Source organism: Bidens hawaiensis, unplaced genomic scaffold (genome assembly GCF_021521415.1).
Source record: "Bidens hawaiensis isolate Kalapana, Puna unplaced genomic scaffold, B.hawaiensis_p1.1 tig00003115_1, whole genome shotgun sequence".
NCBI lineage: Eukaryota > Viridiplantae > Streptophyta > Magnoliopsida > Asterales > Asteraceae > Bidens > Bidens hawaiensis.
Genome location: NW_027491167.1, coordinates 1,443,159 through 1,455,785, shown reverse-complemented (window position 1 = coordinate 1,455,785; position 12,627 = coordinate 1,443,159). Strand labels below are relative to the sequence as shown.

The window sequence follows — 12,627 nt, the reverse complement described above, 5'->3', positions numbered from 1 at the left end:
AACCCTGAAGAGAGATTCCAGTTTTAACCCTCCTTTTTGTTGGATTCTATGAATAACCCATCTAAACTCAATCGTCACGCTTAAATTGTTCCAAAATAATCGCCACGATGACTTTAAGATACAAAGTTTCTTTTTAATTTAGAATATTTTGTTAGTATAGTTAATTCACTAATATTTAGTTTATCTTTAATAACTTTTAAATACAATGTTTTTACATAATTCCAAATATACCGTTAAGACGTTCTTAATTTTGTCTACGTGCCAACATAAAAATTAGTCTAAACCGAGCCGGGTCAGATTTATTCGAATGTTTCGATATAAATTTGACACGGATCGGTTTTGAATAAAACTGACAGTATGCAGATTAAAATAAGCACGTCTCAACGGTATATTAGAAATTTTGTAAAACTGTATTCTAAAAGTTATCAAAGAAAAACTAATTATTAGTAAAATTAATTATATTAATAAAATAGTCTAAATAGAAAGCAAATAAGTTGCATGTCTAGCGCATAAGTACGTTAAAACCATCGTGGTGCATGCTTTCATCGTCCTCATGCTTTTAGTTAAAAACCTATCGTGTCTGCATAATTTTTTTATTAAACTCATTGTGGCGATTTATTTTTGGCACAAAACTCATCGTTACGTGTAATTTGACATCACATGCTAGTCTTTCATCAGACGCTAAACTCCATCGACCACCAAAATGGTTTCATCGGCACACTGAGATTGGGATATTGTAATTCAATAAATAGTGGGGGGGGGGGTTTCAAAACTGGACTCTCTCCGAATGTTGGTCATTAATTTCATGGATACATGAAATCAATAATTAGACAAGACAAAGTGTTTTCCCAAAAAGTAAAAAGTTACTTTTTATGAAATAAAATGCGAAATTCAATCAATTTGATGTTAAAACTAGACCAAACGATTCCTTTATATAGAGGGGAACCACCACAACGTATTAGTTGGCAGTTAGTAGTCGGCAAGAAATCTGTTGGACATGCTTATGCACATGTCTTACAACTGACACAATCCTCTGTTCTTGGAGCACAAGCTATTTGTTTGGCTAATTGGATTCTCATCCTTAAGTAGTTTCAGTCAGTCTTTGTTACTGCCGAGCTCTTTAACTAACAATCTTCAGTGACTATATTGCTACTGAGCTTTGTTACCAATCAGTAGCAACTCGCTACCTATTTCCAGTCACTTGTGTCGCCAATGAAGCATCTTTGATGTATTAAAAAAAAAGAAAAAAAAAAATCCATCGTGCATGTTGCCCCTGAACCCTCGGATTCATTTGTGCCTAAAATAAAAACATGAACTATCGTGTACTCAATACCTCCTAACTTGTGTCAATCTATAAATAAATCCCGATTATCCAAAATAGCTTGATGTCACTAAATATACCCATATAAGCTTTCAAATTTCAGTCCTAATATGGCTGGGTTATATCTATTGTGGGCTTCAACACATAGACTAAAGCCTTTAAAACTAGATTCTGATTGGTTTATTAAGCACCGGCTATGAAAGACTTTCGATTACCAATCTTCTTGAATATAACATACTGACATTATAGGATGATGGCAGCCATCGCTAACAATGTTTTCCCTGCCTTGGATGTACGTTTTACCTAGTCCTACCGGTGAGTAAGGTATTGATGATGCGTTCTATGAAGCATGTACACAGATATAGTTTTATCACTTGTATTAAGTTTGTAACTATGCTATTCAAAAGAAACAAATAGGCTCAAATATATCAGAAGCATGTTCAGTCCATAAACTGTATAGGACTTGAAACTTTCTGGTTTGTACAACAAATCAAACAGGACAGGGTATCAACGATGACCAGGAGATTTGATGTTTTCCATGATAATCTGGAAACGAATAGTAACAAAAGGAAATGAAAAACCACCCCACTTAATGTATGCAACAAAACACAAACATGAATAAATAGCTTACCTGACCTTTGCATAAAACATATGAAGTTTTATAGAACCAAAATCTTAGATCCAATTTCATCTTAATAGAGGTGCATAAGGAGCTGGGCATGGAGATAAAGAAAGATCTGGTAACTGATTTATCAGATCAACAGTTGCCTCCAAGCATCTGCTAAGTATGTTCTTCTCACACATCAGAAGCTTTGTAGCAACTCGTTTCTTGGGATCTATATCACACTCTGCCAACTGAATTCCAAAAAAACCACATTGCTTAAATGCTAGAATTCACAAGTAGCAATCCAAACTTGCAAGAAACAGAAAATATTACCAACGCTTCGTCTTCACTTAAAGTAGTTAGGTAACCTGCAAGTCTTTCTCTGAAATAAGTAGCTAGTTGGTCCAAAACTGCATGCTCCATACACGGGCTTACCTGTATATCATAACACGGAAAAATAATAACAATAGAGAACTTAGATCTGAAACCGACAATATAACAGACTTACCGGACATACTGGACCCTGAGAAGATATAACAGTCTCCATCTCTAAAGGATCTGAAACATAACCTAACCTCATATATGGAAGCATATCTAGAACGGTTTCTCTTTCCTTCCCCACTTTAACCTAATGAAAGATAAAATTTAATCTAATATCTAACAACCACCTGCAGCATTTATTAATTAAAAGTATAAGTAAGATAAGTTAAACCTGAAAAGTTTGTATGGTTAGTCTTCCGTTTCTTTGAGCAACCAATCGTTTCTCTTGATATTGAGGATCTTCCGTATTCAATGCTGCCTGCAACCAAGATCAGAAAAAAGATTTAATGAAATAATAAAATTGCATGGAAATCGGAAGATATGAGAAATTCAATTTAACCTCAACCAGCACGCGATCATAAAGGTTATCTTCATCAACAAAACCGTAATTGATGAGTAACTTTGAATTAGGTTGTGGCCCACACCTGCAAATGATTTGTAAAATAAAGATCAACAATGCACTTACAAAACAGCTGAACAGGTTATCCAAAAGAAAACAGATATCAATAATATAATACCACACTACAATAGACTGTCCAGCTAGATATGGGCGGTCAACAACCAATTGAACACCTCCATCTACAGCGGTCAACATGGCCTTACAGTTGCTCCTGTAGGTCAACAGAGGAGGTCCAAGAGGAACCAATGCAAACCTTCGCGCCAAACTCACATTCTAAATTTTAAGTTACAGACCAATTAACATTTAAAGCAAGAAAATATACAGATTTGTAAAGCTATAAAACACATTAGAAACAAGCTAACGACAACCAAGTGTTATCAGATTGTAGAACAAACCTGTAAATGCACGACACAAGATTGAACTGCTACAAAGGCTTGTTTAAATATCTCAAATGAAAAGGCTTCTGTAGGGATATCAAACGGGTATTGCTGCACCATGTAAAGAATTGAAATTAAATATTAAAAAAGAACATTACAACCAAATATGAGTAAAATGACAAAGAAAAACACCTGAAACAAAGATCCAGCCATAAACCAAACAGTGTCAAGCTCGTTGTACTCTTTTCTGATGCCTTCTGCTCTTTCAACAACTTCATCCTAATAAACATAGGTGGAAGCTACAATCTTTTGCCCGTTTATGTGAAAAGCTTCTTTTAGATATAATGAGTAAGAAGAAATACCTTAACGGGACTGCCAGTCAGATAATCCAGTTCAGAATCCGACCACAAGAGTGGCGACTCAACAGCTAGCTGTCCCCTACCACGCTGACGATCAAGCTCTCTGATATACGGGTACCAGAAAGACTCTTTTCCTTGTTTTTTCTCATACATTAGATACAACGCAAGGCAAGCTAACTCTGATAATTTGCATGTGGTTAACAGTTCAGCTGCAATCAAAACAGAGAAAGCACAGTCATATGATCAATCTACATTTGCATATGCACAATCATATAAGCGAAAACAGAACCGCATCATACCAACAGTCTCGTTCCCGAGCACTCTCTCGAGCGTCACAACCAACGAATTCGGAACACAAAACGCGGTATCGCCTGCCTACAGTTGAGTAAATTATAATAATCATCAAACAAAACCTAATTCAAGTAATTAAATTGAACCAAAAGTATGTCAAAATGGATAATCAACCTGTAAATCCTGACTTGCAGCGACATAATGAATGGGAGGATGGCGTGAATCATAGGCTTGCCTGTCTTTAAGAACTACCTTACAGGGCGGTAAACCGTTGTTATGCATCCATGATTTCAAATCTTCGTGGTTGCCAAGTGTGGGAGAGGAGTTGCCGGAGAGAAGTGTGTCGGAGGTGGAGGCCAGACACATGTTCCGAGCACGAAACCGACGAAGAGCATTATTATTTGGGAGTGAAATTGAAACCCTAGGATGAACAGAGAGGGTTGAATTGAAATTGAAATTGAAGATGCATTTGGATAGTTGTAGATACGAGACGTCCATTGGTTATGTTGCTGAATTGGATGTGGTTGAATGAATTGGTGGGAATTAGGGTTAGGGTTTGGATTGAGATTGAAGCATGGATTGTGAATGTGAAGAAATGGATATTTTTGTTGGTGGCGTTCGGTTCACTGTGAGGAGAAGACTGAGCGATAAGGAAGAGTGGTTCACGATTGGAGGGAAATTATGTAAATATATTTCTCACATTGGAGTATCACTAATTTACGTATTTAGTCCTTCACACAATCACACGTTTATTTTTATTTTATTTATTAACCGGCCGATATACTTGTTTTTGGGTGGGTAGGGGGAAAACACGCTTGTGTCGACCTCACAGGAGTGTCCCCTCTTGTTGGGATTAGGGACACTGGATTTGTAGCAGGCCAGGCAGCATTGAAGGCGGCATCGGGCAAGGTTGCTAAACACGAGAGAGCTTGTTTGGAGAATCAACACGTGTTTATCCCCTTCGCCTTTGACACTTTTGGTTTCTTAGCTCCGGATGTCGTGGACCTTTTGAATAGGGTTCAGAAAGTTGTGTATAGTAACGTATCAGCCCATAAGAATCAAAACTTTGTTTTTAGTCGGATTGGGTTTGCTATCCAAAAGGGGGTTGCGGCGCAACTTGTTGCCCGCTTATCTGCCACTTCATTGTAAATCGTTTGGATGTTTCTATGAAATATTAATAATTAAGCTAAAAAAATTATTAACTGGTTGGCCATACGATTAGCCCTGTAAAAAATCGGACGTTCGATAAACTGTTCGTGAATCGTTCAGCAGGAATTTCGTTTATTTAATAAGCGAACGAACATGAACACATGTTTCGTTCATTCATTTATGTTCATGAACGTTCGTTTATGTTCGTTTGTTTATGTCTGTTTAATTATATTTATTTATGTATTAATAAAAATAATTAATATTACTCCATCCGTTTCATTTTAAATGTCCATTTTTCCACTTTTGGTTGTCTCAATTTAAATTTCATTTCTATACATATAAATTCAATTTTCTATTGTGCCCTTACTATTACATATACTAGATGTTTCATTTTTTAGCCAAGAAAGAAAATTGGTTTTTAGCCATAATAACTTAAAGGACATTATTGTCATTTTACAGCTCATAAAATCAAATGATCAAACATTTCTTAATTTGTGTGTTTTGGGTCTCATGACATTTAAAATGGGACGGAGAGACTATATGGATAAATCATTTACTTAAAGATTTATATTTGTTAATTTGTGTCCTACATTTGTTCATTTATGTTCATTTATCTTTGTTCGTTTAGATTTTAAACAAACATAAACGAACACGAATGTTCATTGTTTAAATAAACGAACATGAACATAAATATTTGTTTGATTAAATGTTCATGTTCGTTTGATTCGTTTACAGGCTTTCATTATTCACATTGATGAATATATCGGTCTCAATCTATAGGCTATACCGATTTTTATTTGTTTTCATTTGTGTTCATGAACCGCTCGCGAAGACATTCATTTCCTTAATGAACGAACACGAACATAAAATCTTGTTCGGTAAGTGTTTGTGAACACATTATTTCCTAATAAACGAACATGAACAATGCCTTGTTCGTGTTCGTTCGGTTTATTTATAGCCCTACATACAATGCAACAGGGTAACATATTTCTTGAGTGTCCGAGTTTATTTACGGTATGAAACAACCCCCAAGCCCCAACTAGGGTATAGCTTATTAATACGTTACGGAAACCCTTAAGTTCATTATATTTACTTGAATCGCTATTACGGAATATCTGATATCGTGATAAAATAATATATATTTTTTCTCTTTATATATTTATTTGGGATATTCCTAGCTAGGATTTATCAAAGACGTGTTAACCCAATTAATACATACTGATTATATTGAAGCCCACATGCTAACATGAAGTCATGAACTATCCTATATGACAAACGTAAAAGAATCCGATGTTAACAAGTGATGAGCCTGAACCAACACATGGTGATCAAATGACCAATAAGCATCCTAGCCCATATATGTTCTTTATATAACTCTCTGCTGCTGCCTTCTATTAATGCATATGCATTCATATTCATATTATGTTGATTATGATGAATCATGGGCTGACTTGAGCAACTGAGAGTGATCCTGCATGTAGCCTCTGTCATAGACCGGCCCCTTCAGACGAGCTCACAAGATGGAAAATCTTCTCACCTGTCGTGACCATGCCGATAGAATCTAGATGGATCCTTGTAGTAACAATGTCATTTGTTATTAAACAAGTTTTTGTTTATAACACATTATACACGAGTCTAAAAATTTCCATGTAAGTTGCTTCTGAATAAGGATAATTTCAATAGTTACACTTTTAAGACTCATATATGGAACATTTCACGAATACAATAACTTCTAATTCACCATAACCATTGGAAGGAAGGTTACTGGAATTAAGTCAACAAGGATGGTTACTGGAATTAGGTCGACGGTGAATGATCAACCTCCAATTTCAATGCTCCCACCATTGCGTACAGTCGTACACCAACAAAAAACATCGGTTATATCAGCTTTCAAAGGGTTCTTTTCTAACTTTCAACAATGGTAATAAATATTTTGTTATAACAATATTGTAGCCTAAGGGATCCAACTTATATTTTTGTTAAGAGGAAAACATGCATGGCATTTATATGTAAAATGTTTACAATTTCTGGTAGCAGGAGGGTGATTTCCCATCATTAGGTGTCGATTTTTTATACTTGGCCAACGGAACGGTTCCCTTTGTATCACATCGACCTTCTTCTTTCCATCTGGTCTCCTGTCACTATAAGTTAAGAACAATGTTGCTTCTCGTGCCCGACTCAAAACCATTTTGGCATTGGCATTCAGTTACCATCACGACCGGGATGTCGAGATTGTCAAGTAGGATGTTCAAACAAAATTTGAGTAAGACCTCACCATCTAAGCTCTATTAATCACCAGACAAAGCACCAAATAACAAAACCACAATGAACCAGAAAGAGAGAAGCAGAAACAAGTAAAGGAAAGAACATCAATTTTGCATTGTTCAACCAGAAAGACTAGTCAAAACTAAAACCCGAAAACCAGATAATTTAAGTCCGGATCTAAGCTAACTATAAGTTCATACCATAAATAAACAAAGATCTAAAAGGTTCAAACACCAACCGACCAACTATAGATCAACTTTTCCCAGTATAATCTTTTTATACAAACGCCGACGTCATTTTTTCGGTCTGCTTCAAGCAGATCTCATCGTACGGTTTTTCTTGTTTTACGTCAACGTATCCACCTGATTTTAGCACCTATTTGATTTTTATTGAATAAAAAAGGTATATATTAGTCTCAATGTAAGTAAAAATGTTTAGATTTTGTTGTGGTTAGGGGCTTACAAGAATCTGATAAAATAACATTGCACTTTCTTTTTTTGTCTTGTGCTTCAAAATCCCGGATAAGTTTACAGCTTCCTCTTCCCCTTTTTCTTTGCTGTGCACAAACTTACTGCGCAAGAAACTGCCAACGCTTCTGTATAGGGTAAATCTTAATACACATTTGAAGATGAATTCTAAGCAAAATAACGTTAAAATGTTATCAAACTTACTTTGTGGCAGCCGACAACTTTTCTGCAACGAGAACTGAAGTCACTGTCAAAAAAGGAAAACATTAGGATTTATACAGAAATAAAGTTGCAAAAAGTAGGAAAACATCCAACTTTGTTACCATTATCTTGATTTTCCTCTCCCAAAGTAGTCGGCCCCTGAGACTGTTTAGATACAACAATAATTATATCAGAACATTTGTACATAACACGATTAACAAAGTAACAAATAGATTACCTCGGCCGTTTGTATCTCATCCAAACCTCCATCCCTGATTGGAGACATCATTCTCTCTTGACTTTCACATGAACTTGTGGGTCCCATTTCGCTGACCATGGATGTCTCACAGCAGGCTTCATCAAACCTCCATAATGCTGACTGGGTTGCAGGCGTTAGAGGAGCGATTCCTTCAGCTTCTGTTTCCTCAGACACCATATGCACATTAAGCGGTCCCACTTCATTGTTTTTTGACATTGTGGGGCCCACTGCCGCCTCAACATCTTCTACCACCACTTGCTTTGGTTCATCGCCTTTTGATGTTGTAGGGCCCGCCGTTTCTTCAACTTGTTCTGCCACCACCTGCACGCTTGCGGAACTTGCCGAGCTAAGATCTGCTTGAAAACCTGGAAAAGGTACAAAGATTGTTAAAATACGAGGCAGCAAATTTACTAAAAACGAAGCAGAAATTATTAAATGAATTGTTTTAGTTTGTTAAATTTAATAACAGAATAACTAACAAAGAAGGAAATCTTACTAGAAAATTCTGGCTGCATGAAACGATCAGTAGACGCGCGTTTGTCTTTTCTTTCTATAGCAGCAGTTCGGGTTCGCCTTTTGCGTACCGGATAACTTTCATCGGAAGCCCGTGTCCTATACACCCTGCCAGATTGAACAGAATACCATTTAGGGTTCATAAAAAATACAATAAAATAAATCAGGGTATGCTCATGATGAACTCACTCGTCAGGAAACATCAAAGCGTAGTTGTAAACGCATTTGCGTGTCCGTGGTGCCCGAAGATCTGTTCTCGAAGCAGGGGTACTAACAGCCACGGATCTTTGTTTACGCTTACCTGCATTGAATTAACATTTCCATAATTAAAAGCCCGTTAAAAACAATAGGTCAAATCTATTTACATGTTACCTGTAACAACGGGAGCCATTGACATGGGAGTCACATCAACCGCAACCGACAGTTGACCTTTGACGGGAGTTGGTTCAAGTATTAAGTTGTCAAGTGATGCCATTTCTGACACCACTGTCGGCTCAGTTGTTGTACCCTCTTCATCACCAGACTGATTATCAAAACTTGCTACACCTTCTGAGATCATAGAAGGTTCTATGTTATTATTCAATTCGGGTTCGGGTTCTTGTTGAATTAACGGTGCCGAATCGAGAATCAATTCATCATCACTGACACTTAGTACCATTGGGTCTAAACGCTCTTCTAGGACAAATCTATGCATAAATTTCTCCACACTTGCGTCTAGTTCAACACTGTAATGATATAACAAATAACTTGAGTGCAAGTATATATATTAATTACATACTAATAAATTACTAATTACATACTCTGTGGGCATGGCAGAAGTTGAAGTAGAAGCCGACGCGTGTTCCTGTTAAATAAAATTACAACATTTATTTTCAATAAGCTAAAAAGACTTGCCAAATAAATAATTTATGCTTCCATGGAGAAAATTTATGTACCTTTCCCAACGCGTGACACACCCTTCGCTGATCTTCCCACGTATATAATGTATGAGAAGAATCATATGATTAGGTTAAAAGATCATGTAAATTATACTATTACACAATAAAAACATGTACACCTAAAAGCTTTACCTTTAAGCACCAGTTCTAAATGTGGCTTTACATGGTCACTGTAATATCAGAGAAACAAACACATAACGGTTAATAATATATAATTATGATGATAATGTAAAACGAAAACAATCAATAAAATAGACTTACTTGCTGGTATCATCTAGCACAATGTCTAGATCATATGAATCAAGATCAAAACAGTCCGGTAGGCTGAGTGAACCGCATTGTGCACGTATAGATTCAACAAAAGTACAACTACGCGTACCACCATAATTAGCACCGACCTTTTTCCTCCCCTCAGAAGATAACTCTATTTTGCTCCGCCTACGATTGCAGTCATCAAACAAATAGTCAACTTTCATGGCGTATATCCTCGTCAGCCCGATTACATAACAGCCAAGCACTCTATAAGTCACAACAGGAAATTTTTCGTCCAATATTTCATCTGAATAAAACACACCACAAAACAAGAACTAAATTAGAAGCAACAAATTGAAGTACAATGGATATTACTTCTTTCATGTTTCTTTTAGGAAAATCACTTTTAAACAAGTTGCAACACAAATCAACATATCATCATCATTCTACAATTTATTTCCTAGATAATCTTGATAACATAACATAACATAAAGCTTCATGGTGCAAACAAGTTATACAACATATTTACAACCCTGAGTAGCCAAAAGTACAACTGTACAATTTATACAACATATTTAATGATGAAGATATGTTCTGTTACCAACCCCTCCCAAAATACCCAAACCACAAAAAAAAAAAAAAAAAAAAAAAAAAAACCTAGGTTATGAATACACAATGAACATCAACATAAACTTTTTCATTAAATATATTATTATAATACTCACATTTCCCGGAAATTTGTATAAAAATTATTATTAAAAATGATTAAATGAAAGGCAGCAAATACAAGAAACGACAAAACGACATCAAATGAGTCATCATCGTCCACAAGAACAACATTCACCGACTCAGACTCAAGCAGACACTAATCAGAAACCAAACCCAGTAAAATTAAGTTCAATCATCAGACGGGTTACTCGTCCGTAATATTATTAGTGCATAAAACTGACCAACGGAGGAGCATATGTCCGTCTCTTCAACGATTTTCTTGGACAGACGTTTTGGAAAGTGCGCAGCCACCCAAACTTTCCTCAGATCGACCGTTTCCTTTGCAATCAACAACTCATGTCTAGTATCTGTCCTCATTTTAACCCTTGGATGTGTGTGTACAACTAACTGTGAATATATATATATATATATATATATATATATATATGTAAAAGATGTAACTGTGACTCAGGTGTACGATAATAACGTTTAGAAGAAGAAGACGAAGAAGAAGAAGAAGAAAACGGTCGGGGTGGTGGTTTTTGAGTCTCAGACAAGTTTCTCTTTAAAGTCAAATGAAATGAAAAATGATTAATTAATTCCTTAACATGTCATATTTCATTAGCGTCTATGTGTGAGTGTGAATGCTTGAATTTGCTATCAATAGTTAGACAACATAAATGATATACATTAATTTTTGTAATGCTTTGCATTAATGTCATATAATTTTTTTGTTTTTTTTAACGGTTAATAAATAAGTCTTAAATTCCCCTAACTTTATCTTCTACCGGATTTGAAAAGAAGAGAGAAAATGCACTTATTACACAACAAGATATCATTGGATTAAATGTCCATTGGTACTTGGTAATGTTATACTGTAAAAGTTTTCTAAATTATTCAAAAATATTTATAAATTATTCGAAGTAATGTACTAACGGTTTGGTTTGATATGATATCTATGTTAAACGGGTAACTATGGTATTAACTTAAACTAAATTGAGTTGGCTGAAGCAGGTTGGCTTTCGGTTGGATTTTATTAATAAGGAAATCGTACCATTAAATGTTCGGAAGTCTAGTAAATGAATAAAACTTAAAATGGACTGATTTTTTATATTAAGATTAACGGGGTCATGTGAAAAATGTGAAGTAAAACCTAGAGCATAATTGATTATATTAATAATATATGTGTATTGTAATTAAAATAGTTGTTAGATTTACCGACATAAAAAAACATTTTATTATATTTATTAAACCTAAGGATTAAAACAAGTAATTTTTTTGTAAGTTTTTTATATATTCACTGGTTTGGTTCGATCAGTTACAAACTATAAACCGGACAATAAACCCAGTTTGAAAATCATAAACCGATCTGCATTAATCATAACCTGGTTTTAACTAGTTTCAATGGTTTTATAAACATTCCTACTAATATCATTAGCATTAAAAATTTATCATTTCACACCACACAAATACACACACAAAAAAACAAAACAAAACAAAAAACTTATAGGACCCCTCGATATTTCACCTATTAATGATGAGATCATATAAATAGAACTCTTATGGATTTCGAATAAACCAAAGGGAAAAAAGGTAGTACGCATAAACTTTAAGATTCATCATCAAATTGATAAAGGAAAAAAAGTAAATAACTATCACATGATATTTGTGTACCATAAACTTTAACTCACAAACTATATTTATAACAAATGCGTTATTCAATTTTGGTGAAAGTTAAAAAAAATTACAAAATAAAATTCCCACATATAAATACGGGTGTATTTCGCCTTGTTCCACGGTGGAAATTACGGTGCATAAATTTCTAAAGGATAATATTTAAAAAGATTATTACATACAAATATTTATTTTTGTGTCTCTTTTAAAACATAGTCTTGACATGTATGTAACATTAGACAGGCATTGATCATCTATTGGGGGTGATAGTTTGAGATCCTATAATCTTAGGTTCGAAGCCTGGTTAAA

The 12,627-nt window shown here is 35.0% G+C and overlaps 2 protein-coding genes across 4 annotated transcripts; both read right to left on the bottom strand.

Annotated features, from left to right (window-relative positions):
- Nucleotides 1-1,440: 1,440 nt before the first annotated feature.
- On the bottom strand, nt 1,441-4,481 carry LOC143622313 (uncharacterized). 3 transcript variants are annotated; one of them, XR_013151677.1, is made up of 12 exons: nt 4,067-4,481; nt 3,901-3,976; nt 3,605-3,810; nt 3,435-3,521; nt 3,261-3,353; nt 2,984-3,138; nt 2,806-2,890; nt 2,638-2,724; nt 2,434-2,553; nt 2,259-2,360; nt 1,953-2,176; nt 1,441-1,867 (listed from the first exon to the last, which is right to left on the bottom strand). XR_013151677.1 is itself a non-coding variant. In XM_077093503.1 (11 exons), the coding sequence occupies exons 1-11, from the start codon at nt 4,388-4,390 to the stop codon at nt 2,009-2,011; spliced, it is 1,503 nt and encodes a 500-aa protein (XP_076949618.1). In that variant the 5' UTR covers nt 4,391-4,481; the 3' UTR covers nt 1,887-2,008. The 3 variants fall into 3 exon arrangements, 1 of the variants encoding a protein (XP_076949618.1); XR_013151678.1 differs by having other exon boundaries at nt 1,958-2,176; XM_077093503.1 differs by lacking the exon at nt 1,441-1,867 and having other exon boundaries at nt 1,887-2,176.
- Nucleotides 4,482-7,483: 3,002 nt separating this feature from the next.
- LOC143622233 (uncharacterized) lies at nt 7,484-11,022 on the bottom strand. The gene is made up of 14 exons (XM_077093432.1): nt 10,887-11,022; nt 9,946-10,243; nt 9,804-9,854; nt 9,682-9,721; nt 9,547-9,590; nt 9,119-9,471; nt 8,936-9,047; nt 8,730-8,854; nt 8,213-8,598; nt 8,097-8,139; nt 7,978-8,020; nt 7,769-7,901; nt 7,589-7,681; nt 7,484-7,492 (listed from the first exon to the last, which is right to left on the bottom strand). Exons 1-14 carry the CDS (start codon nt 11,020-11,022, stop codon nt 7,484-7,486), a joined length of 1,866 nt encoding a protein of 621 aa, XP_076949547.1.
- Between the last annotated feature and the right edge of the window lie 1,605 nt (nt 11,023-12,627).